The sequence below is a fragment of the Salvelinus sp. IW2-2015 genome, linkage group LG18 (genome assembly GCF_002910315.2).
Source record: "Salvelinus sp. IW2-2015 linkage group LG18, ASM291031v2, whole genome shotgun sequence".
NCBI classification, from domain to species: Eukaryota; Metazoa; Chordata; class Actinopteri; order Salmoniformes; family Salmonidae; genus Salvelinus; species Salvelinus sp. IW2-2015.
Genome location: NC_036858.1, coordinates 51,110,389 through 51,133,603, shown reverse-complemented (window position 1 = coordinate 51,133,603; position 23,215 = coordinate 51,110,389). Strand labels below are relative to the sequence as shown.

The 23,215-nt window shown below is 42.3% G+C and overlaps 1 protein-coding gene across 1 annotated transcript in view; it reads right to left on the bottom strand.

The window, feature by feature from the left end:
• Window positions 1-873: 873 nt before the first annotated feature.
• Window positions 874-23,215, bottom strand: part of sfrp5 (secreted frizzled-related protein 5) — a 56,579-nt gene continuing 34,237 nt past the window's right edge. Inside the window, exon 3 of the mRNA XM_024006729.3 lies at window positions 874-9,629. Coding sequence (XP_023862497.1) covers window positions 9,301-9,629 — 329 coding nt within the window. The 3' untranslated portion in view covers window positions 874-9,300. The remainder of the gene's footprint in view (window positions 9,630-23,215) is intronic.

The window sequence follows — 23,215 nt, the reverse complement described above, 5'->3', positions numbered from 1 at the left end:
TGTGTGTATACATGCGTGTGTGCTTGTTTTCGACTCTTGTGTCTGGATTGGAATATATTACTATCCTTTCCCTAGACCTTTCAAATTGGCTTTGTTATACATCCAGGACTCTATGCAAACACAGTCATCTCTCTCTAGATCAAGTTGTAATACAAGTTTGCTGTGTGTGGTGTGTGTGTGTTGTGTGTGTGTGTGTGTGTGTGTGTGTGTGTGTGTGTGTGTGGTGTGTGTGTGTGTGTGTGTGTGTGTGTGTGTGTGTGTGTGTGTGTGTGTGTGTGTGTGTGTGTGTGTGTGTGTGTGTGCGTGCTTGAGCATTTGTGTGTGTGCGTGTATGTGTATCTGTGTGTGTGTATGTGAGTGTCTGTGTGTGTGGTGTGTGTTGTGTGTGTTGTGTGTGTGTGTGTGTGGTGTGTGTGTGTGTTGTGTGTGTGTGTGTGTGTGTGTGTGTGTGTGTGTGTGTGTGTGTGTGTGTGTGTGTGTGTGTGTGTGTGTGGTGTGTGTGTGTGTGTGTGTGTGTGTGTGTGTGTGTGCGTGTGCGTGTGTGTGTGTGTGGTGTGCATGTGCGTGTGTGTGTGAGTGTCTTGTGTGTGTGTGTGTGGTGTGCATGTGTGCCACATGGTGTGTGTCTGTGTGTGATTGTTTGTAAACAGAGACAAGCAGACAGAAAGGCTCTAATCAACTTTGAAAAATGTTCCCCTTATCACTACACATCAATAAATAGACCTATTCTCATGCTATGTGTATGTGTTTGTTTGTGTGGGTAGGTGTGTGCGTGCACATGTGTGTGTGTATGTGTTTGTTTGTGTGGGTAGGTGTGTGCGTGCACATGTGTGTGTGTGAGTTTGTGTGTGCTTCAGACCTGGGTAGAAAATATTTGTATTTTGTAGTTTATTTGAAAACATCACATTTTCAAATACTCAAGGTAGTCAAAGGGTAGTGGAACATGTAGAGAATCCACTGAAGGCAAGTATTTCCTTTGATATTCATATACAGGTCTCAGAAAAACAAATAATATTTTAAAGCACAAATAATGGCATTTTAATGAATTTGTCCTCTTTTCTTTAAAATATTTGAACGTATTTTGAATACCTCTCTGAAAAAAATTAKATATTTAATTGATGACTGCGAAATATTTGATGAAGAACCCAAAAACTACAACAATTAGTTTAGGTATTCTAGATACATGATCATTATTACATGGTTTGTACGTCTTTCAGGTATGAATCTTAATATATAGCCTATAATTAAATAGTTCATGATTGAATCAAATAAAACATGGCAAACATTCACATTTATCAATCTAAATAATGGAAAGGGATACAAATGTAAATCAATCAGGCATTTAGGTACATCTAGGCAATTGTTCGTGAGGGACATGGACTCATCTCAACATTGGAGTTGGAACGGTTGTCTAAAATACATTTTCTTAATGATTTAAACATAAGGTACAGTAACACTTGACATCAAGTTCATATAACGTACATATACAATATACCATATATGTAGTAACCTTGTGATTACTACAATAGCAACATGGTTATTAAATAAGACTTTAGATATTGGTTTATAATTTCAAAATAAGGGAGTTATTACACAAGTGGAATAAGGTACAATCACTAATCTTGTGCACAGTAATTTCAAAATCTCTCGGCTCATTGCTATGCAATTTAATTACCCAAGTATTATGTAACAGCATACTAATAAAATTGTGCTCTAAAAGTAATTACAGTGTTATTACACAGGCACAATAACTGTTATTGAGAATGTTAACAGTAACGGTTAAAATATAGCTATTAAGTGTCTAAGGGAACTRAATATAAAAAACTTGACAGCCAAGGTGGGTGGAAAATCATGTTAATAGCTTATTAAACCATCCCTTTAAATATGGTTTACTGTGTGTTTGAAATAAGAACACTCAGATAGACAAAGAGGTTCTAAAATGTTTTTGTCTAGCATCCAACTCCCTGTCTGCAATGTTTTCACTTTTCTTTGAATTTCTCTGCAGTATTTTCAGGTATCATAACATGTATTACAGCTTTCAACCTTTTCAGTGGCATGTTGAAAGAGGCATACTGTAGTTTAGTGTCACAACTAATTTATGTAAAAATATCATTGGTTGATTGGTTTGACTTGATTATCTACACCTGGGGTCTGTTCAGGAGAAAGGAAATATACAGAATATTCAGATAGAAATGTATTGTGTAGATCAAATTTGATCTCCTGTCAGATAGATTGGAATAGTACAGGAGATTGTGTTTGGTCTATTCATTATATCTGCAACATGCAGTTCCTGAGTTTTTTGTTATGTTTGTTTTAACCCTATCCGAAACCTCAACCCTTATCGTAACCATTCAGAATTAATACCTAATCTTAACCGTCAAAATTGGATGATTATCCCCCGTCTGAACAAACGTTGAATACTGAAGTCAAACCATGTCAGTGTGAGATCTTGTTGGGAAAGCAGGGTGGAGGACATCAGCCAGGCTTGACAGTCTGACAGAAGCTGATGGAGGATCTAAATTAGTTTGATATTGGCCATGTCTGTGTGTGTGTGTGCGTGTTTGTGTGTATACGTGCGTGTGGATATGCATCCTTGTGAGTGTGTTTGTGTGTCTTTGTGTGTATGCACGTGCACATGTGCTGGTGTGCATGTGTGTGTCAAGAGGACCAGGGGACAAAGCTGGCTCCTGTCTGTGTCCTGGGTCCCTCATCAGGCCCTCATTAGTCACGCTAAGTGACCTTTGAGGAGGTGAAGATAGACAGGAGATGGGACACAGCCAGAAAGTATATCTCCCTCTCCTTCTCCTTCTCTCTCTTGTCCCTCTCCCTTGCTAGCTCTCTGTCTGTATGTCTGTCCCTCTCTCTCTTTCCCTTCTCTCTCTCTTTTCTCTATCCTGTCTGTCTGTCTCTCTCTCACTCTCACTCTTTCTCTCTCTCCCTCCCCCCTTCTCTCTCTTTATCGCTCTCTCCTCCTTCACTCTGTCTCTTCCCTCCCCTCCTGGGTGGTTCAGTGGTTCCAGAGACGGTTCAACAGAGGAAGGTTTTTATATCTCATACAAATACAGTACAGCATTGTCTAAGAATGTATTTGGAGAAAGTGTGAACTATCAACTCATTTGAATGTTTGTTATTGGATGTTTATTTGTGTGTGTTCATTTTAGTGTGTCAGAAATGCAGCCTCTGTCTGTTGGAATCATCTTACTATTTTTATCCATCTTTCTTTCTCCTCTCTCTCTCTCTCTCTCTCTCTCTCTCTCTCTCTCTCTCTCTCTCTCTCTCTCTCTCTCTCTCTCTCTCTCTCTTCATCTCTCCCTTTTTTCTTTCTCTCGCTTTCCCTCTCTCTCTTTATTTATTTATTTATTTCTCTCTCTCTATCTCGCTCTCTGTATCTCTCTCTCTCTCTGTCTCTCTCTCTCCCTCCCTCCCCTTGACCCGGGTAGCAGCTCCAGCCCGGGGGGACTATGTGTGTCTGTGTGTAGCCTGATTAAAGGCAGTGTGGGCTGGGGAGAGCTGGGCGTTGTGCTGGGCTGTCTGGAGCTCCTCCAGACATATTCAGACCTGCTACTGAGGAGACAGGCTGGAACGTGGGAGGAAACGCACACACATACACACACACATACAAGGACCAGAGAAGGAGGACACCCACATAATCGCTAGTGCTGCCTGGAGAAAAGGCACTTAGAAAAGGTGACTTAGCCCTCTGAGACAGAGGCTGTTGTGTGTGCGCTCGTGTGTGTGGTCCCTTGTTTTACTATCTTATCCCTTCTTAGACTTGAGTTAGTATTAGAAATGTAGAAAGRGAAGCAAACAAAAATGCCTAAAAGTTCCATAGAGTAAACAACGTTAGATAGTGAATGCCAAAATCACATATATCTTTTGGTTTGAAAATAAATGGCACCATTAAGATAGTTATCTTTATAAAAATGTCAACTATATTTGATTTATTTACTTTTGCAAAACAATAAAAAGTGGTTCAGTAACAGAACTACTTAAAGTTTTAAAGGGTTAAAAACATAACTGCGTAAGTTAAATTAATCTTTTCATGAATTCAGGTGCTATGTCTGTATTTATGATTACTGGTATACCATACCATAAAGTATAATTCAAGCAAATTATAACAAATTCATTTTTTTCATTTTAAAGTTGAACGCTGTCACTTTACAGCCCTTTTACTACTGGACTTGTCATCTGGTATGTAATGTGACATTTCTTCTAACAAAAAGTACTCTCTGGTCTATATTACACTCAATTCCCAAATGAACCGATATGTTCTCACAATATATTTTAATACATAGGTAAATACCTGGTAACTAGAGAAATCAAGCGTTACTAAAAAGTGACATATTTCAATAGTGTTAGTGAAACATAGTGAGAACCAGAGAGTTCACCACCCAATGGGTAGTTTTATTCCATAATATGAGTCTCTCTCTGGCCTCTCTTCTTTTTCTTTCTGTTGTCAGATTTAGTATCCTTCTCTCTCTATCTCTTTCTGAGGAGTAGGCCTATGTTCCCAATGCAGGCTGCTCTGTACGATAATCAGTGGCAGCATCAATCCATCCATCCATCCATATCTTCTTCTTTCTAGGAATTCATACATCCATATCTTCTTCTTTCTAGGAATCCATCCATCCATATCTTCTTCTTTCTAGGAATCCATACATCCATCTTCTTTTTGATATTTCTGATATCAACAACCAATTATTATAATTTTTTCATTTAATAAACTTTTTCATTCTTATCTACATAAAATGTGAAACATAACAAGGAATGGAAACACGTTATTTGAATATTCCATAATGTTTCTGTGTAGGCCTGCAAAATTCCGATAACTTTCCCAAAATTCCTTGGTTTTCTAGAAATCCTGATTGAAATACTCCTGGAATCGGGAGGGAATAGAGAGGACGTGGATATTCTCCAATAAGGTTTTCTGAAAAACCTTGGAATTTTGCATCGTCTGTGTTTTCAGGAAATACCTGATCCAGCTCAGTCATGATTTTGAGCGTATGACAGAACATTCAAATAAGGTGTCATCAGTAGCTACCTAACTTTCTATATCCACTCTGGACAGACAGGTAACTTGTCTATTTCAGTGTCTACTGAACACACAAACGGCTTTGCTAAGGGCACAACCTTTAACCTTTAACTCAAACTTTACACATGCATTTTCTCTTACCCCTTTTTCTCAAAAGCATAAACTCTCCCTTTTGACTATTAATAAATCTTGAAGCTTGCTTTACTCCAATGTCTGCATTCTTTCAAAGAATTATAAAATCATTCAAAGCACCAAAAGCATTGTCCTTACCACAATCTGTGCAAGTCTTACCATACATTTTACTAACCCCCTCTGCTATCGTCATAATGATAAGGGGACATCTGTAAAATATACATGTGATTGTTTTATTTATAGGATCTAACAATCTAATAGTGTCTTGGAGGATCCCGTCACCTTGTGTCTGTGATAAACGCTGACTCCAAAATGGCAGGTTAGTAACACCACCACCTCTGTATCAAAAATCTGTAGGAACCATCTCAAAAACAGGACAGTCTGGGTTTCTTTGGGGCTCTCAGGTCAGGTATAAAATAGTGCTACTGTATGGTAGGGGCTAGGGTAGGGGCTAGAGAAAGGGTAGGGGCTAGAGAAAGTGCTACTGTAGGGTAGGGGCTAGGGAGTGAGTTATCAGAATAGTCTACAGGGGGTGGGTGGGTAGCAGAAAGGAGATTGGGCCACAAAAAGGTTAAATGTTTGGACTAGTGGTCTGGAGGGTCTGGAGGGTTCTGGAGGGTTCTAGAGGGTCTGGAGGGGTCTAGAGTGGTCTGGAGGGGTCGAGAGGGTCTGGAGGGTCTGGAGGGGTCTGGAGGGGTCTAGAGGGTCTGGAGGGGTCTAGAGGGGTCTGGAGGGGTCTAGAGGGTCTGGAGGGGTCTAGAGGGGTCTAGAGGGTCTGGAGGGGTCTGGAGGGTCTGGAGGGGTCTAGAGGGTCTGGAGGGGTCTACAGGGGTCTAGAGGGGTCTGGAGGGTTTGGAGGGGTCTGGAGGGGTCTAGAGGGTCTGGAGGGGTCTGGAGGGGTCTGGAGCCGAGGGGCATGGAGGGTGTTTTCTAGAGCATAGTGGGATATGTGGGAGACTGGTGTGAGACTGGGCGAGACTTGGGAGAGAGACTGGGGAGACTTGGGTGAGACTGAGGGATAGATAGCCAGGTGAGAACTAGCCCGAGTGCCAGTCTGTTTGTGCTATCATACCCAACTCCCTGTCACTCATTGTCATTTTGGCTTGACAAGGACAGAAATGGAGTTCGCAAKAGCACAAAGAGATCTGGGACCAGACTAGATGGGAATACTAATCCGATACTAATAGGATATGAGAGGTATTTGTGAGATATGAACAGTGGCTTAGTGGAGAGTATACCCAGGTATACGCCGTATACCCCAAAAAATGTAAGTGGAAGTATACTCACTTCTTAATCGCCCGTGAGCACTGCATACCCTCACTTCTTCTTTTTTTACCCCTTTTATCTCCCCAATTTCATGGTATCCAATTGGTAGTAGTTACAGTCCTGTCTCATCGCTGCAACTCCTGTACGGACTCGGGAGAGGCAAAGGTCAAGAGCCATGTGTCCTCAACCATACTGCTTCTTGACACAACGCACATCCAACCCGGAAGCCAGCCGCACCAATGTGTCAGAGGAAACACCATACACCTGGCAACCTGGTCAGCCCGCCACAGGAGTCGCTAGTGCACAATGAGACAAGGATATCCCTGCCAGCCAAACCCTCCCTAACCCGGACAATTGTGCGTCACCCCATGGACAGAGCCTGGGCTTGTAYCCAGAATCTCTGGTGGCACAGCTAGCACTGCGCCACCCGGGAGGCCTCTACCTTCATTTCTTAATGAGTGTACTTCTAGGGTAATGGCGGTATACATCGGATCAATTATGTAGTACAAAAAAGAAATAATGCACAAAGTATCCTACACAGACGMAAGGCACGTGAAATACATTACATTACCAAAAGTATGTGGACACCTGCTCGTCGAACATCTCATTYCAAAATCATGAGCATTAATATGGAGTTGATCCCCCTTTGCTGCTATAACAGCCACCACTCTTCTGGGAAGGCTTTCCACTAGATGTTGGAACATTGCTGCTGGGACTTCCCAGGGCACTGATGTTGGATGATTAGGCCCTGCTCGCAGTCGGCGTTCCAATTCCTCCCAAAGGTGTTTGATGGGGTTGAGGTCAGGGCTCTGTGCAGGCCAGTCAAGTTCTTCCACACCRATCTCGACAAACCATTTGCGTATGGACCTCGCTTTGTGCGTGGGGGCATAGTCATGTTGAAACAGAGAAGGGCCTTCCCCAAACTATTGCCACAAAGTTGGAAGCACAGAGACGTCTAGAATGTCATTGTATGTTGTAGTGTTAAGATTTCCCTTCACTGGAACTAAGGGGCCTAGACCGAACCATGAAAAACAGCCTCAGACCTTTATTCCTCCTCCACCAAAMATTACAGTTGAGACTATGCAWTGGGGCAAGTAGCGTTCTCCTGGCATCCACCAAACCAAGATTAGTCCGTCGGACTGCCAGCTGGTGAAGCGTGATTCATCACTCCAGAGAACGCATTCCCACTGCTCCAGAGCCCAATGGCTTCGAGCTTTACACCACTCCAGTCGACACTTGGAGCTTAGGCTTGTGTGTGGCTGCTGGGCCATGGAAACCCATTTCATGAAGCTCCCGAAGAACAATTCTTGCGCTGATGTTGCTTCCAGAGGCAGTTTGGAACTCGGTAGTGAGTGTAGCAACAGAGGACAGMCATTTTTTTWACGTGCTACACGCTTCAGCACCCAGCAGTCCCATTATGTGAGCTTGTGTGGCCGACCACTTCGCGGCTGAGCCATTGTTGCTCCTAGATGTTTGCACTTCACAATTACAGCACTTACAGTTGACCAGGTTAGCTCGAGCAGGGCAGACATTTGACAAACTGACTTGTTGGAAAGGTAGCACCCTATGACCGTGCCACGTTGAAAGTCACTGAGCTCTTCAGTAAGGCCATTCTACTGCCAATGTTTGTCTATGGAGATTGCGTGGCTGTGTGCTCGATTTTATACACCTGTCAGCAATGGGTSTGGCTGAAATACCCAAATCCACTCATTTGAAGGGGTGTCCAAATACTTTTATAAATATCGTGTATATTCACATGCGAGCTGCACACATAGCCTAGTTTCRGAGCAGACAGCAAGAGCGCGCAGCTATCAACTGGCTGTTTCATGGAKCAGCTCACAGAAGAACGACATCGATTAGTAGGGTAGGTAGGAAAGACGTTTCAACTTTTGATATCTACCAGTAAATGCTAACTAAGGCAACAATGGGTATGCAAACCAGGTATTGAAAAAGTGTCCGAAATCGGTGTGCAATTCAGTCATCATGGGCTGTTTGAATGAAAATGTCTGGCAAAAAAACTTTCCAATTAAATGTTGACTACAAAGTAGGCCTACCTGGTAGAATGATATCATGATGATCCGTATCAATTGGGAGGGCATTTGTTTTACAAACTCTGCCATCACAAGTAGGACATTGTACAGTACAAAAACACCACTAGCCAAATTCCGCCCTACAAAGGCAAAATGCAGTAACTACGGATTTGTTCAAAAGTCTTTGATCCATTCTAATGGCTAAGTATATTATCTGATTAATGTGGAATTAAGTTTCCTGACACAATAACAAACCAGTTGATCAGAGGATATCATTGAGTATCAGAGAATGTTGKYTGTCTAGACAGAAAAATACTTTGAAGACAGATCATACAGTCAAAACATATGTAGTTACTGTATTTTGCATTTGTAGTGCATAMATGGTATCTTGCTAGGTGCACAACTGAATTAATGGGCAACTACTACCTGCCAAAAATATTTTATTACGATTTTTCCCAGGCCTCAAAAATGGTCCCCTGATGTGGTTTAAGCGTTATTGTGGACTTAGAACATACATTTGTTATCGTTTTTCTATATATAAAAAAGTGTGATTCTGAGAGTGAAAACCTGAAAAATCTATAGGAAAATACATAAAAACTATAGGAAAATATATATATTTTTTGCCTTTCCTTTGATGGGCGGGCCATTTGAGATTATTTTGGGCAGAATTAGAGTATACCCACTTCTACAGGCATCACAACACCACTGGATATGAAGGATACATCTCCACGGTGTCACAGCAAAACAGTATGATAGGTAGGACAATGGAAGGATAGACGGGAGAGGGAGGGACAACTGGGGAAGACTGGGAGTAGGGTTGTGATTGTTGTATCACTAAGGTCACTGGAAGACAGTATGATAGGTGGGACACTGATGACTCTTCATGTACTTAATGGCGAACTTCAACTCCTTGCTCTTCTTCTCCCATTTATGGATGGACATGAGCAGCAGCTGCTGGTCCACCTTACGACCCATGATGAGGAAGTTACTGCCAAGACTGTCGAGCTGAGCACAGGGGCAGTTGGCTCCATTCTTTATGTACAGTGTCAGCTTCTTCAAGTCCTTCTTACGCAGGACACCCATCTTGAGCACCTTCTTCTTCTTCTGGGCAGCGATGAGTTTACGGTCGCCCTTCTCTTTCTTCACTTCTTTGATCTTCATCTTGATAGCTATGGGAGAAGGGAGAGAGAGAGAGGACGTAGAGAGGGAGTGAGGAGAGAAGCGGAGAGGGAGGGAGGAGGGAGAGAGAAAGGAGAGAGCGAGAAGGGAAAGTGACAGAGAGAGAGAGATGGAGAGGGAGGAAATATGAAGAGATATACAAAATTGGATCAATGACATCAATTTTATTTCAGATGATCATCCTAATGATTGTGTTGCCTTTAAACAACATATTTAACTTATTTGAATCTATGGTAGGGTAAACAGAGACAACTTAAATCCATGAGCTAAACAAACAAAACATACAATCCATTCTTTTGCAAATCAAATCAGCCTAACATTGGACTTGATCATTCAAAGACTACAGTATATGAAAGCTAATCATGTGTTTTAGGTTGTGACTTGGCCATTGCTTTGACAGCACACAAATGCATGCAYGCACASACGCACGCACGCACACACGCAGATGCACACACACACGTTAGATCCCGCCCCAGGCACAGGGGTCCTCTACACCTCTCTAGATCAGGGTTTCCCAGTCCTGGGGCCCCTCCCATGGGTGCCTACACAGCTGATTCAAATAATCAAAGCTTGATGATGAGTTGCTTATGTTCTGAATTAGCTGTGTAGTGCTAGGGCAAAAACCAAAAGGTGCACCCACCKGGGGCCCCAGGACCGAGTTTGGGAAACCCTGCTCTAGAGGGTCATCATTTACCCCTGACACAACTAATCGCTATTACCTTGGGACTGCCTCAAGACTACATCCTCTGTTTGTGTGTGTGTGTGTTGTGTGGTGTGTGTGTGGTTGTGTGTGTGTGTGTGTGTGTGTGTGTGTGTGGTGTGTGTGTGTGTGTGTGTGTGTGTGTGTGTGTGTGTGTGTGTGTGTGTGTGTGTGTGTGTGTGTGTGTGTGGTGTGTGTTGTGTCCGCCCTAATCGTTGTCCCTCTATTGAGCACCTAAACACTACAATGGAAAGTTACACTGGCGGATGTGTCCAAAATGGCATACAAGTAACACACTATAAAAGGAAAATGATGCCATTTGAAACGCAGCCCATGACAAACGTTTTATTTCTCCTTACTTACTGAAACCCAGTTATAAAGCATTTATAATGTAAATATTCCTACATGTGGCACTGTATATTCTCTATATGGTTGTTTACATTTTGGTGAATCACAAATAGATAGCAACAGCGTAGATACGTATATGCTATGACAAACAGAGTATTAAGCTAGTACTCCAATACATTCATTTATACGCTTAATGTATACACGTGAAGGCGGGTTAAATGGACTGCTCGTGCGTGTTGTGTGTGTGTGTGTGTGTGTGTGTGTGTGTGTGTGTGTGTGTGTGTGTGTGTGTGGTGTGTGTTGTGTGTGTGTGTGTGTGTGTGTGTGTGTGTGTGTGTGTGAACAGAGAGGAATCTCCATGCGAACACACCCTGACAGGCAAAATTAATCATGTTGAGGGTAAGGCCAATGTTGGTATGAACATTGCTATGTTTCCAAACCGCCTGGAAGATTGCCATTTCACTTCTCGCCTGCTCTTTTATAAACATACATTTCATAAGTTTCATACACACATATACACACATGGTCTTAGTATGTCAGGGGAATATGTGTCTGTTTAGTGTTTGTGTGTCCCACTGACTAGGATTTGACCTGAGACATTGCACAAAATAATGCAAGTAACATACAATAAAATGGCCATGGAAAGAGTTGTCTCTGCAGGTTGGATGGCTAGGTGGCCTAGTTCACACACAAACACAACACCACACACACACACACACACACACACACACACAACACACACACACACACACACACACACACCACACACACACAACACACACACACACACACACACACACACACACACACACAACACACACACACACACACACACACACACAATGATGAAAGCTTCAAAGGGGTCAGCTGTAAGTAAAATGCCCTGTGTGCCCACCTAGAGATATGTCATAAGTATGTTCTCAGAGTCTGTTGTGTGAGTGAGTCTGGCCTAGTCCTGATGACAAGCTCAACCTGCTTTATACAATGAAAATGAAAGGAGCGAGAGAACGAGGGGGACAGACAGACAGAGACCGAGAGAGACCGAGAGAGACCGAGAGAGACAGAGAGAAACCAAGAGAGAGGCAAAGGAGGAGAAAGTGACGGAGAGAGAGAGAGAGAGAGAGAGAAAGAGAGGGCCTGTCATTTTGAGCAGAAACAGCACTTCCTGGGGCGAGAGCACGTCAGCCTCACTAACACGCAGGTGTTGGGTATTTACAGGACCACACCTAAGAGGGTTATACCTAGCAGGTCCACAGCCAAGTCTCTCTGGGACTGCTTTGCTTGGTCAGCAGTTTATTGCCAGTGACTGACTAGATATCCAGCTGCCCAGTGGGTAAAAACCTGACAACATCAAATTAACGTCCAATTTTGGTTGCCTGATTGACAAAAAACTTTAATTCAACTTGAAATCATGTCGAAGTTACTTTCTACGCAATAGCCGGAAGACAGCTAGTTTCCATCCTCCTCTGGGTAAATTAAATGCAATACCGGAACTAGGAGGCTCGTGSTTCTCACGCCCTTCCATAGACTTACACAGTAATTATTACAACTTCMGGAGGACGTCCTCCAACCTATCAGAGCTCTTGCAACATGTTGTCCACCCAATCAAAGAATCAGAGAATGAATCTAGTACTGAAAGTATACGCTACAGCTAGCTAGCATTGCAGTGCATAAAATGTGGTAAATGTGATGAGTGAGTCCAGGTGAGTCCAATATCGCTGATGCGCGTGATGAGGGAAGGCAGGTGTGCGTAATTGATGACAGGAGTGCATGATGCAGGGCAGCCTGGTGCCCTCAAGCCCCAGGAGGGGAAGAGYGGGAGCAGACGTGACAGTACCCCCCACTCTTGGGGAGCCACCTGGCGTCCCACCGGGGCGAACCGGCCGAGACATGGGCGCTGGGCAAGCCTGTTGGTGTGTGGGAGCCCAACGAACCAGCAGGAGTGTGAGAGTCTGGCGAGCCGGCTGAGGCATGGAAACCAGACAATCTGACTGAGGCAAGACGCCTGTTGATCCTGCTGCAGCGATGGAGCCCGAAGATCCAGTGGAGAGTGACGTGGGATGGGAAGCCGACGAGCCAACAGAGGCWAGGAAACCTCTCGAATCCGCCCGGGCGTGAAAGCCTGACGGGCTGGCTTAGGCACCCCCAGTTCCATCGGTTGCGGAATCCACCCCGACATCACCAACAAAACAAAAAACAAAACAAAAAAACTCCTGGACCGGCTAGGCGAACAAGACCTGATGATCCGGCTGAGGCCTGACGTGAGATGGGTGCCTTCCAAGCCAACCGGGGCAAGGAAACCTCTCGAGCCAGCTAGAGTGTGGAAGCCCGACGAGCTGGCTAGGCACCCCCGGTTCCATCGACGGCGACCCAGAGCCGACATCACAACCAACCGGAACGCCAGTACTCCCAGATGCTTCGTATGTCGGCTGATGCATTCTGTCACATGAATTGAAGCTGGACAGATGAAGCAGGTATGGGGAGTAAAATATTTWATAAATAACGGACATGGAATGAGACAGTAACAGCGTCAGCAAACAGGTAACAGAGAGCGGGAGCAGACGTGACAGAGAAAGACAATAGTTGAACAGTTTTGAATAAATTAATTTCATAAAAAATTAAGGAGAGGAGAGAGAGAGATAGCTATAATTGATTTAATTTCTTTCTTTTTCACTTTCACTTAGTTAGGTAGYGAATGCAGCTAGTTAATTTAGCCTACTCAAACACCCGGCTCAAACAGAGAGGGATTATAGCTAGCTGGYTATAACTATCCAACACGGGAACTCTTCCAAGTCAAGTYAAGCTTTTGGTTTTATTMATTTATTTCCACTGAGGCCGGTGTAACTGCCWAACTGCTTGCTGCTTGCTGCTGACTGTACACTGTACTTGTAACGGGTTTACTAACACGTTAGTTCTAGTATTTATGTTGACTATGCTGTTAACATGGTGACAATGATGTATGTTGTGTGTAGCRGTTAGCATTTATGATATGAAGGTTGGCTTGGAAACGKTTTTTTGCCTGGTCACAGGAAGCTGATGTGTTGTGGCCAGGCACAACTCYAACACCATCATTAAGTTTGCTGATGACACAACAGTGGTAGGCTTGATCACCGACAACGATGAGACAGCCTATAAGGAGGTCAGAGACCTGGCCGTGTGTTGCCAGGACAAYAACTTCTCCCTCAACGTGATCAAGACAAAGGAGATGATTGTGGACAACAGGAAAAGGAGGACCGAGCACGCCCCCATTCTCATCGACGGGGCTGTAGTGGAGCAGGTTGAGAGCTTCAAGTTCCTTGGTGTCCACTTCACYAACAAACTATCATGGTCCAAGCACACCAAGACAGTCGTGAAGAGGGCACGGCAAAACYTATAGCTGCACCATCGAGAGCATCCTGACTGGTTGCATCACTGCCTGGTATGGAAACTGCTCGGCCTCCGACCGCAAGGCACTACAGAGAGTAATGCATACGGCCCAGTACATCACTGGAGCCAAGCTTCCTGCCATCCAGGACCTCTATGCCAGGCGGTGTCAAGCCCTAAAATTTGTCAAAAATTCCAGCCACCCAAGTCATAGACTGTTCTCTCTTCTACCGCATGGCAAGCGGTACCGGAGCGCCAAGTCTCGGCCCAAAAGGCTTCTCAACAGCTTCTACCCCCAAGCCATAAGACTCCTGAACAGCTAATCAAATGGCTACCCAGACTATTTGCATTGCCCCCCCCTCTTTTACGCTGCTGCTATTCTCTGTTTATTAACTATGCATAGTCACTTCAACTCTACCTACATGTACATGTTACCTCAATTACCTCGACWAACCGGTGCCCCTRCACATTGACTCTGTACTGATGCCCCCTGTATATCAMCTCGCTATTGTTATTTTACTGCTGCTCTACTTTTATTTCTTATTTTTTACTTATCTATTTTTTTACTTAACACATATTTCTCTTAAAACTGCATTGTTGGTTAAAGGCTTGTAAGTAAGCATTGCACTCACTGTAAGGTCTACACCTGTTGTATTCGACGCATGTGACAAATAACATTTGATTTGTGGCAGTGAAGTCCACAAGCAAATGGAAGAGGTGAGAGGAGGAAAACGCATAGATGTGAGTAGGAATTATACAACAATCAATGTGATCATGCTGTTGTATGTTGGCTGCTATGAAAGTGAATTGTGTTTGTGTGTGTTCAGGGGTGTATTCATTCCGCCGATTCTGTTGAAAAACATTTCTTAAACTGAAGCAAACGGAATGAAACTGGGATAAACATACCTGAATTTGTCTAGTTTGCAAATGTTGCACTRATGATTACACCCTAGATCAGCTAGATGCAGGCAAGATTGTGCAAGGCGGTATTGAATGTGTCAATGTCTGTCACCTTGATGACTCAAATTTCTCTTGACCTGTGCAYCTAGGTTGTACACTTTCATTCACAGRTTAGGTTGTAGTTCTATTTGGGAAACCTCATGATGCTTATAGGGAAAATGTTAGTATCATGTAGTAGCCTAAACCTATTGATGTTACATTGAGCTGGGTGAATGGAATATGAATGACAGTCATCCAATATGCTGTAATTAAAATAAGGCCATGMTCATAAAAAAAGTATTGTCCTCCCTCATCTTAAACGGCACCGACCGCACCTTGTGTGTGTGCATTTGCATGTGTGTTTCTGTGTGTCTTCAAATTGCTATCTGCCATCATATGCAATCATATTACATTCTAATAAGAGAGTGATTGCGTCATGCTTTTTCAAGCTAACCCTATTATTCTCCTCATCCCCCTGGACTCCACATTTACCATTATTTCAATCTCACAATTAAAAGTTCTGACCTCATGTTAGATGACAAGATGCATGTGTGTCTGTGACCTCATGCTAGATGACAAAAATAGGACAGCAGTGTTGGCTGCTACTCTAAATGGGAAAGTGAATTAAGACATTGGATGTGTCCCAAATTGCATCCTATTCCCTATATGTGACGACCGCTGATTCGGTCTTATATAGACACATTTGAAATTTTGTTTTTTACATTGGATAAAAGCAAGAGACACAGAACTACAAAATGGTATATCATACATTAACATTTGAGAAACAATGGGAAGTATTATTCTGCTTTGAAGTTGATAAGCTTGTAACCTCTTCTTTTGAGATAATTGCCTTTGAATCCTTTTTGTACCCCACTGGAGAGCTCTCTCTTGCCTACACCCATTCCGCATTGTTCACACCTCCTTAAGCTGTAGCCCCACCCATCTCTTTAAGGGTTGATCCGTTCTGTCCTAAACAACAGCAGTCAAGCACCCAAGTTAACAGGCTAAGGTTGCTAGCTTGGCAGCTCACTGACCATTTTACTCACCCCTAGCAGAGCTGGACTGGCTGTTTTTATGTTATCCAGAGCGTTGGTGACTACAACTGTGCTGCTGGCACATGCTTTGTCGTCATCAGATACGTCATCAAGCGCCACACATAGAACACTGTACTGTCTACACTCGGTTTGTTGTTAATATAATTATTTTTTTCATTAAATCGATTTTTTAAACAGAACTAAAGTTTTGTTGCTAAGGATTTCACGACGTGGATAGCCTTTACAGCGTGGGACTGCACATTTCTGTTCCATTTTTCCCCCTGTGGATTCCGCGATGCTAGCTGGCTGTACTACGGACACCTGTCATCGTCATGGGAAAGACTCATTGTTATCTTTGTGTTCGATACTTTCGTAACAACTGTTGCAGTAAGAGCCAACGGATACTAAGGAGATCCTGAGGAAATCGATGAGTACCAACAGCTTACATTATGGAAGAACAAACATACTCCATCATGGAAAGACTACTCACAAAAAGACTTCAACCCGCAAAGAAAAGAAAAGACGGTGTCTACAGACACGGACGATTTACTTACCATTGAAGTATAGAGCTAGTGCTCTGGCTGGAATCCATGCAATACTGGAAAAGTTATGTGAGGATGAGGTAGCAGGCTGAGGGGAGTTTGGAGTTCAGCCAGAGTGAAATTCTCACCGCTCCAAGGAGAAAACAAGGCACTCACAGCCAAGGTAAAAATCCAGATTCAAAATGGATTGTCTACTCAGGGAAAACAGGGGTGATGAAGGAGTCAGCTACTAGACAACAAAGTCGTAGCGATGCGCGAAAATCCATTTTTTTCGGGGATTCCTGAGGACGCATCCAATAATCCAGAACTTCGCCGATCAGAGAATTCATGCAATCCATCTTGAAACTCCTCTAGAGGACTGTAAACAAGGTGGCTTTCCACTGAGATACACAGACTTGGAGCTCAGAGCGACAAGACCAAGGTCCCGACGATCATCGCAAAACTTGATACTACCCAACAAATGGAGCTATCAAATAAGCCAGGGCGAAGGAGCTAAAGACCAAATGTTTAGTCTCAATGACCACTTTCCAAGGGAGATAAACAAACGTCATAAGAGGCTGTATCCGGTACAAAGACAAAGGAAAGTATGGGAACTGTAAAAATATCTGAACATCATGAAGTGGATATGAACACACAAGTACTCAATTGCATGCTCGCTTACACATACGGACTTATACATACAGTACACATACACACCTGATCTCGCTGTCTTCTCTCACTCTCTCTCTTTTCTCTTCTCTTCTCTCCCTCTCTCTATTGTCGAGAACTGTTTTATAATTKAATGTGTTTATTGTTGTCTATCTTTTTTTATGTATTTGTCTACAAGTTTATATATGTTTACAACAAGCAAGGGGAAGATATCAGAATAGGGGTATTGGGGAATAATAACATATTGTACGGAATACATTTGTACTATAGTGAAGCTGTCTCTAGAGTAATGCAAGGTCTCTTTCATGATCATGTGAAACGTCAATTGCTRTGGAAATGCTGGRATGTGTTGTTCAATGATGTTAAAGGTAATTATGATGCAACTATGACGGTGATACGTATGGATTACAATTATCATCATGAAYATTAAGGCTATACGCACTACATGTTACACAAATAGACACTCAACCATGCAAATTGGTGGAGTTATTATTTATTTGGACATCACACATTATAATCTTACTCTTATACAGACATCGTACACACTCTCACTAAATCACATCCAATATCATACACATCAACCTACTCAGATTTACTACACACATAATATCTTGTCTCAATTTTCTAACATCTGTGGCATTGGCTCACAGGCAAACAGGCAAGGGAATAAAACAAATATTGCTAGAACCTATTTCTTGAATTCTAAATATCAGACATTTGAAAGCTCTAGTTTTGACCGTCATATAATACCTCTGATGGCAGTAACTTTACAAGCATTAATTATGGTCAATTTAGACTGAGAATAGTATCTAGTTATGGTAAGGGGTGAAATAAGTATAGCCATTTATAATTGTAACGGTTCAGCAGATTATAAAAAAGATGATCAGTCTTTACATGGCTTAAAGAAAAGTAATATAACATATACTGTTCACAGGAAACTCAAATATCAAAAGAGATCTGGCTCATTAATCTATATGGTCCAAATCAGAATGATCCATACTTCTTCTAAAACAATTATACCAATTTACTGAACTTACAGGCAACAAATGATCAAATCATTATAACACAGTGTTAAGTTCCTCAATGGACCGTAAAGGTAATCACTCTACAAACTATCATCACCGTGCCCTTAAGGAAATCCCAAATATTATGGACACATTAGAAATAGTGGATATTTGGAGACTAAAAAACCCCGACCTAGTGAGATATACTGTACATGGAGGAGACTTAATCAAGCTAGTCGTCTTGACTACTTTCTTGTCTCTTTCTCGCTTGCATCAAAGGTGAAAAAAGTTATAATAGGGGACAGAATGTGATCGGATCATCATCTAATTGGCATTCACATAACTCTTGTAGATTTTCCACGTGGRCGGGGATATTGGAAATTGAATCAAAGTTTACTGGAGGACAACTTATTTTTAACTAAGACAAAATAATTTATAACTGAATTTTTCCAGTATAATATAGGTTCAGCAAATCCCCTTATTGTTTGGGATACCTTTAAATGTACCTTCAGGGGTCATTCACTTCAATATTCATCAATAATGAAAAAGCAGTTTCTGGCTAAAGAGACCAGAACTACAAGGGAAATCCATGAACTAATAGTACAGGTAGATAGCAAAAGAAACGATGTTACATAGACACAAAATAAGTTAGAGGAAAAACAAAAAGAACTTGAGGAACTTATTCAAGAATCTAATGTAATCTATTACAAAAATAAAGCAACCTGGATGGAATATGGAGAAAAATGCACAAAATTATTCCTGAATCTCCAACACAGGAACGCTAACAAAAATAATTTGCAGAAACTCGTTACTGAAGAAGGAGTCATCTATGATTCTCCGAATTATATTTTAAAAGAGGAAGCTAATAATTTTTGGCAGACGTTCTCTTTTCCGTCTCATCCTGTCACGAATACTACCGAAGGTGACTCCCCTTCCCGTTCGGGTGGCGCTCGGCGGTCGTCGTCGCCGGTCTACTAGCTGCCACCGATCCCTTTTTCCTTTTCGTTTATGTCTGTCTAAYTGTTTTCACCTGTTCCTTGTTGGGGTTTTGGGATGGTACTATTTAGGTTCGTTTTGCCCGCTAGTGTTAGTGCGGGCTTATTAGTTGTTACGTGTGGTGATGTTGCGTGTCTGTTTTTTTTTTTTCTCTGTCCAGTGTTTGTAACAAGGTTTGGGGTTTGTGTAGCGCCAGTGTTTTGGGCATTCACCCATGTTTGGACCTGTTACGTTTTCGAAGGACATTAAAGCGTTTTCCCGTACATTTCGCTCTCTGCAGTTGACTCCTCATTCATNCTGTCCAGTGTTTGTAACAAGGTTTGGGGTTTGTGTAGCGCCAGTGTTTTGGGCATTCACCCATGTTTGGACCTGTTACGTTTTCGAAGGACATTAAAGCGTTTTCCCGTACATTTCGCTCTCTGCAGTTGACTCCTCATTCATTCCACTCACCCGCCGTTACACATCCTCTCCCACTGAATGAAGATTACGGTAAGGAATTYTTTCCAAATAACATAAAAAATGGAAAATTATTACATGTACAGAAAGATCAGTGTGAAGGCCAAATTACAGAGGAATAACTTTTTGAGGCTATTAAATCCTTTCAGTSTGGAAGGATACCGGTAGAGGTATATCAAGCCTTTTTTGATATACTAAAAGCTCCATTGTTAGATTGTTTTAACTACTCATATAGAAATGGTAGTCTGTCCGGTACTCAGCAGGAAGGTCTGATTATTATTAAAACAAGACCCAGATGGCAAATATAAAGACCCAGTCTTTCTAAAAAACTGGCGGCCCCTTACACTTCAATGTTGTGATGGAAAAATACTCGCGAAATGCATAGCAYTCAGAATTAAAAGGGTTTTACCAGGTATTGTTCATCCTGATCAGACAGGTTTTTTACATGGACAATACATTGGAGATAATATACAACACTACTAGAAATAATAGCACATCATGAAACATCTAAGAAGCCAGGCCTGGTATTTATAGCGGATTTTGAATAGGCATTTTATAAAGTAAGACTGGATTTTATTTATAAATGCCAGAATGTTTTTCAATTTCGGTAATTMTCTTATAAAATTGATAAAAATAATGTATTACAACCCCGGGTGTTAAATAGTATATAACGGCTACTTCTCAGAGAGTTTTGAATTGTCAAGAAGAGTTAAACAAGGGTGTCCGCTGTCACCATATCTATTCGTTATGGCCATCGAAATGCTAGTTATTAAAATCAGATCCAATAACAACATTAGAGGATTAGAAATCCAAGGCTTAAAAACAAAGGTGTCCATGTATGCCGATGACTCAAGTTTTATATTAAGTCCACAAGCTAGATCCCTGCAATGTCTCATTGAAGATCTAGATAACTTTTCTGTACTCTCTGGACTAAAACCTAATTATGATATGTGTACAATTTTACAAATTGATTCTTAAAAAAATACAACTTTTACTTTACCCTGCAGTTTACCTACTGTATAACATGGGCTGATGGTGAAGTAGACATACTTGGTATTCATATCACAAAATATATAAATAATAGCTCTCCACAATGAATTTCAATAGGAAACTTGTAAAAATAGACAAGATCCTGCAAACATGGAGAAAAATAACTGTCTATTTACGGAAATATTGCCCTGATTAACTCCTTAGTCATAGCTCAGTTTATTTAGCTTTATCTGGGATGGTAAACCAGACAAATAAAATGTGCCTATATACAACTGCTCAAAAAAATAAAGGAACACTTAAACAACACAATGTAACTCCAAGTCAATCACACTTCTGTGAAATCAAACTGTCCACTTAGGAAGCAACACTGATTGACAATAAATTTCACATGCTGTTGTGCAAATGGAATAGACAAAAGGTGGAAATTATAGGCAATTAGCAGACACCCCAATAAAGGAGTGGTTCTGCAGGTGGTGACCACAGACCACTTCTCAGTTCCTATGCTTCCTGGCTGATGTTTTGGTCCCTTTTGAATGCTGGCGGTGCTTTCACTCTAGTGGTAGCATGAGACGGAGTCACAACCCACAAAGTGGCTCAGGTAGTGCAGCTCATCCAGGATGGCACATCAATGCGAGCTTGGCAAGAAGGTTTGCTGTGTCTGTCAGCGTAGTGTCCAGAGCATGGAGGCGCTACGGAGACAGCCAGTACATCAGGAGACGTGGAGGAGGCGTAGGAGGGCAACAACCCAGCAGCAGGACCACTACCTCCGCCTTTGTGCAAGGAGGAGCACTGCCAGAGCCCTGCAAAATGACCTCCAGCAGGTACAAATGTGCATGTGTCTGCTCAAACGGCCAGAAACAAACTCCATGAGGGTGGTATGAGGGCCCGACGTCCACAGGTGGGGGTTGTGCTTACAGCCCAACACCGTGCAGGACGTTGGCATTTGCCAGAGAACACCAAGATTGGCAAATTCGCCACTGGCCCCCTGTGCTCTTCACAGATGAAAGCAGGTTCACACGCACATGTGACAAGACGTGACAGAGTCTGAGAGCCGTGGAGAACGTTCTGCTGCCTGCAACATCCTCCAGCATGACCGGTTTGGCGGTGGGTCAGTCATGGTGTGGGGTGGCATTTTTGTGGGGCGCGCACAGCCCTCCATGTGCTCGCAGAGTAGCCTGACTGCCATTAGTACCGAGATGAGATCCACAGACCCCTTGTGAGACCATATCTGGTGCAGTTGGCCTGGGTTCCTCCTAATGCAAGACAATGCTAGACCTCATGTGGCTGGAGTGTGTCAGCAGTTCCTGCAAGAGGAAGGCATTGATGCTATGTGACTGGCCCGCCCGTTCCCCAGACCTGAATCCAATTGAGCACATCTGGGACAACATGTCTCGCTCCATCCACCAACGCACGTTGCACCACAGACTGTCCAGGAGTTGGCGGATGCTTTAGTCCAGGTCTGGGAGGAGATCTCAGGAGACCATCCGCCACCTCATCAGGAGCATGCCCAGGCGTTGTAGGAGGTCATACAGGCACGTGGAGGCCACACACACTACTGAGCCTCATTTTGACTTGTTCTATGTAGATGAGCATTACATCAAAGTTGGATCAGCCTGTAGTGTGGTTTTCCACTTTAATTTTGAGTGTGACTCCAAATCCAGACCTCCATGGGTTGATACATTTGATTTCCATTGATAATTTTTGTGTGATTTTGTTATCAGCCACATTCAACTATGTAAAGAAAAGTATTTAATAAGAATGTTTCATTCATTCAGATCTAGGATGTGTTTTTTTTAGTGTTCCCTTTATTTTTTTTAGCAGTGTATAATGAATATGAACTGGGTGGGTTGAGATTATTAAATATAAAAGCACTAAACCTCTCTCTAAAAGCTTCACTTTTCAAAGTTTTTTTTTAACCTAAATGGTTCTCAAGTAGATTACTAAGAAAAGCTCATCCATTGTTTAAAAATGCCTATTGCCTTTGTGAGATTGCCATGTCACAATTTCGAATAATTGAAAATGATACCTTTTCAAGTATCTTCTTTTTTCAAACAAGCATTGCAGAGCTGGCTACAATTTCAACTTCATCCCCCTGAAAAGAAAGAACAAATATTATGGCTGAACTCAAATGTGCTTGTTGATAAAATACCTGTATTTGTGGAAAATGTTTGAAAAGGGTATTTTGTTGTTCTTAATTTATATTGTAAATTATGTCCTTCATGGAATTATCAGAATTATTTGGGAAGGTCTGCTCAATCAGAGTACAACCCATTGATTACAGCATTACCCAAAAAATGGAGGAGACAGGTGGCAGCGAGAGGAGGTAGGGAACTAACTGGTCGTCTGCCCAATATAAAGGATCAAACACTGGCAGAGGAATACAAATAGCATAAATGGAAAGTATACCAGTTTCATTTGAGGACCAGGATGTTGACCACTGTAATCATACAGATTGCAAAATAGTTGGGAAGAGATTTTTGATGTACCGATTCCATGGTATGAGTTGATATATAGACACAACGAAGATTCAAGACTTTTCAGCTAAAAATGATATAT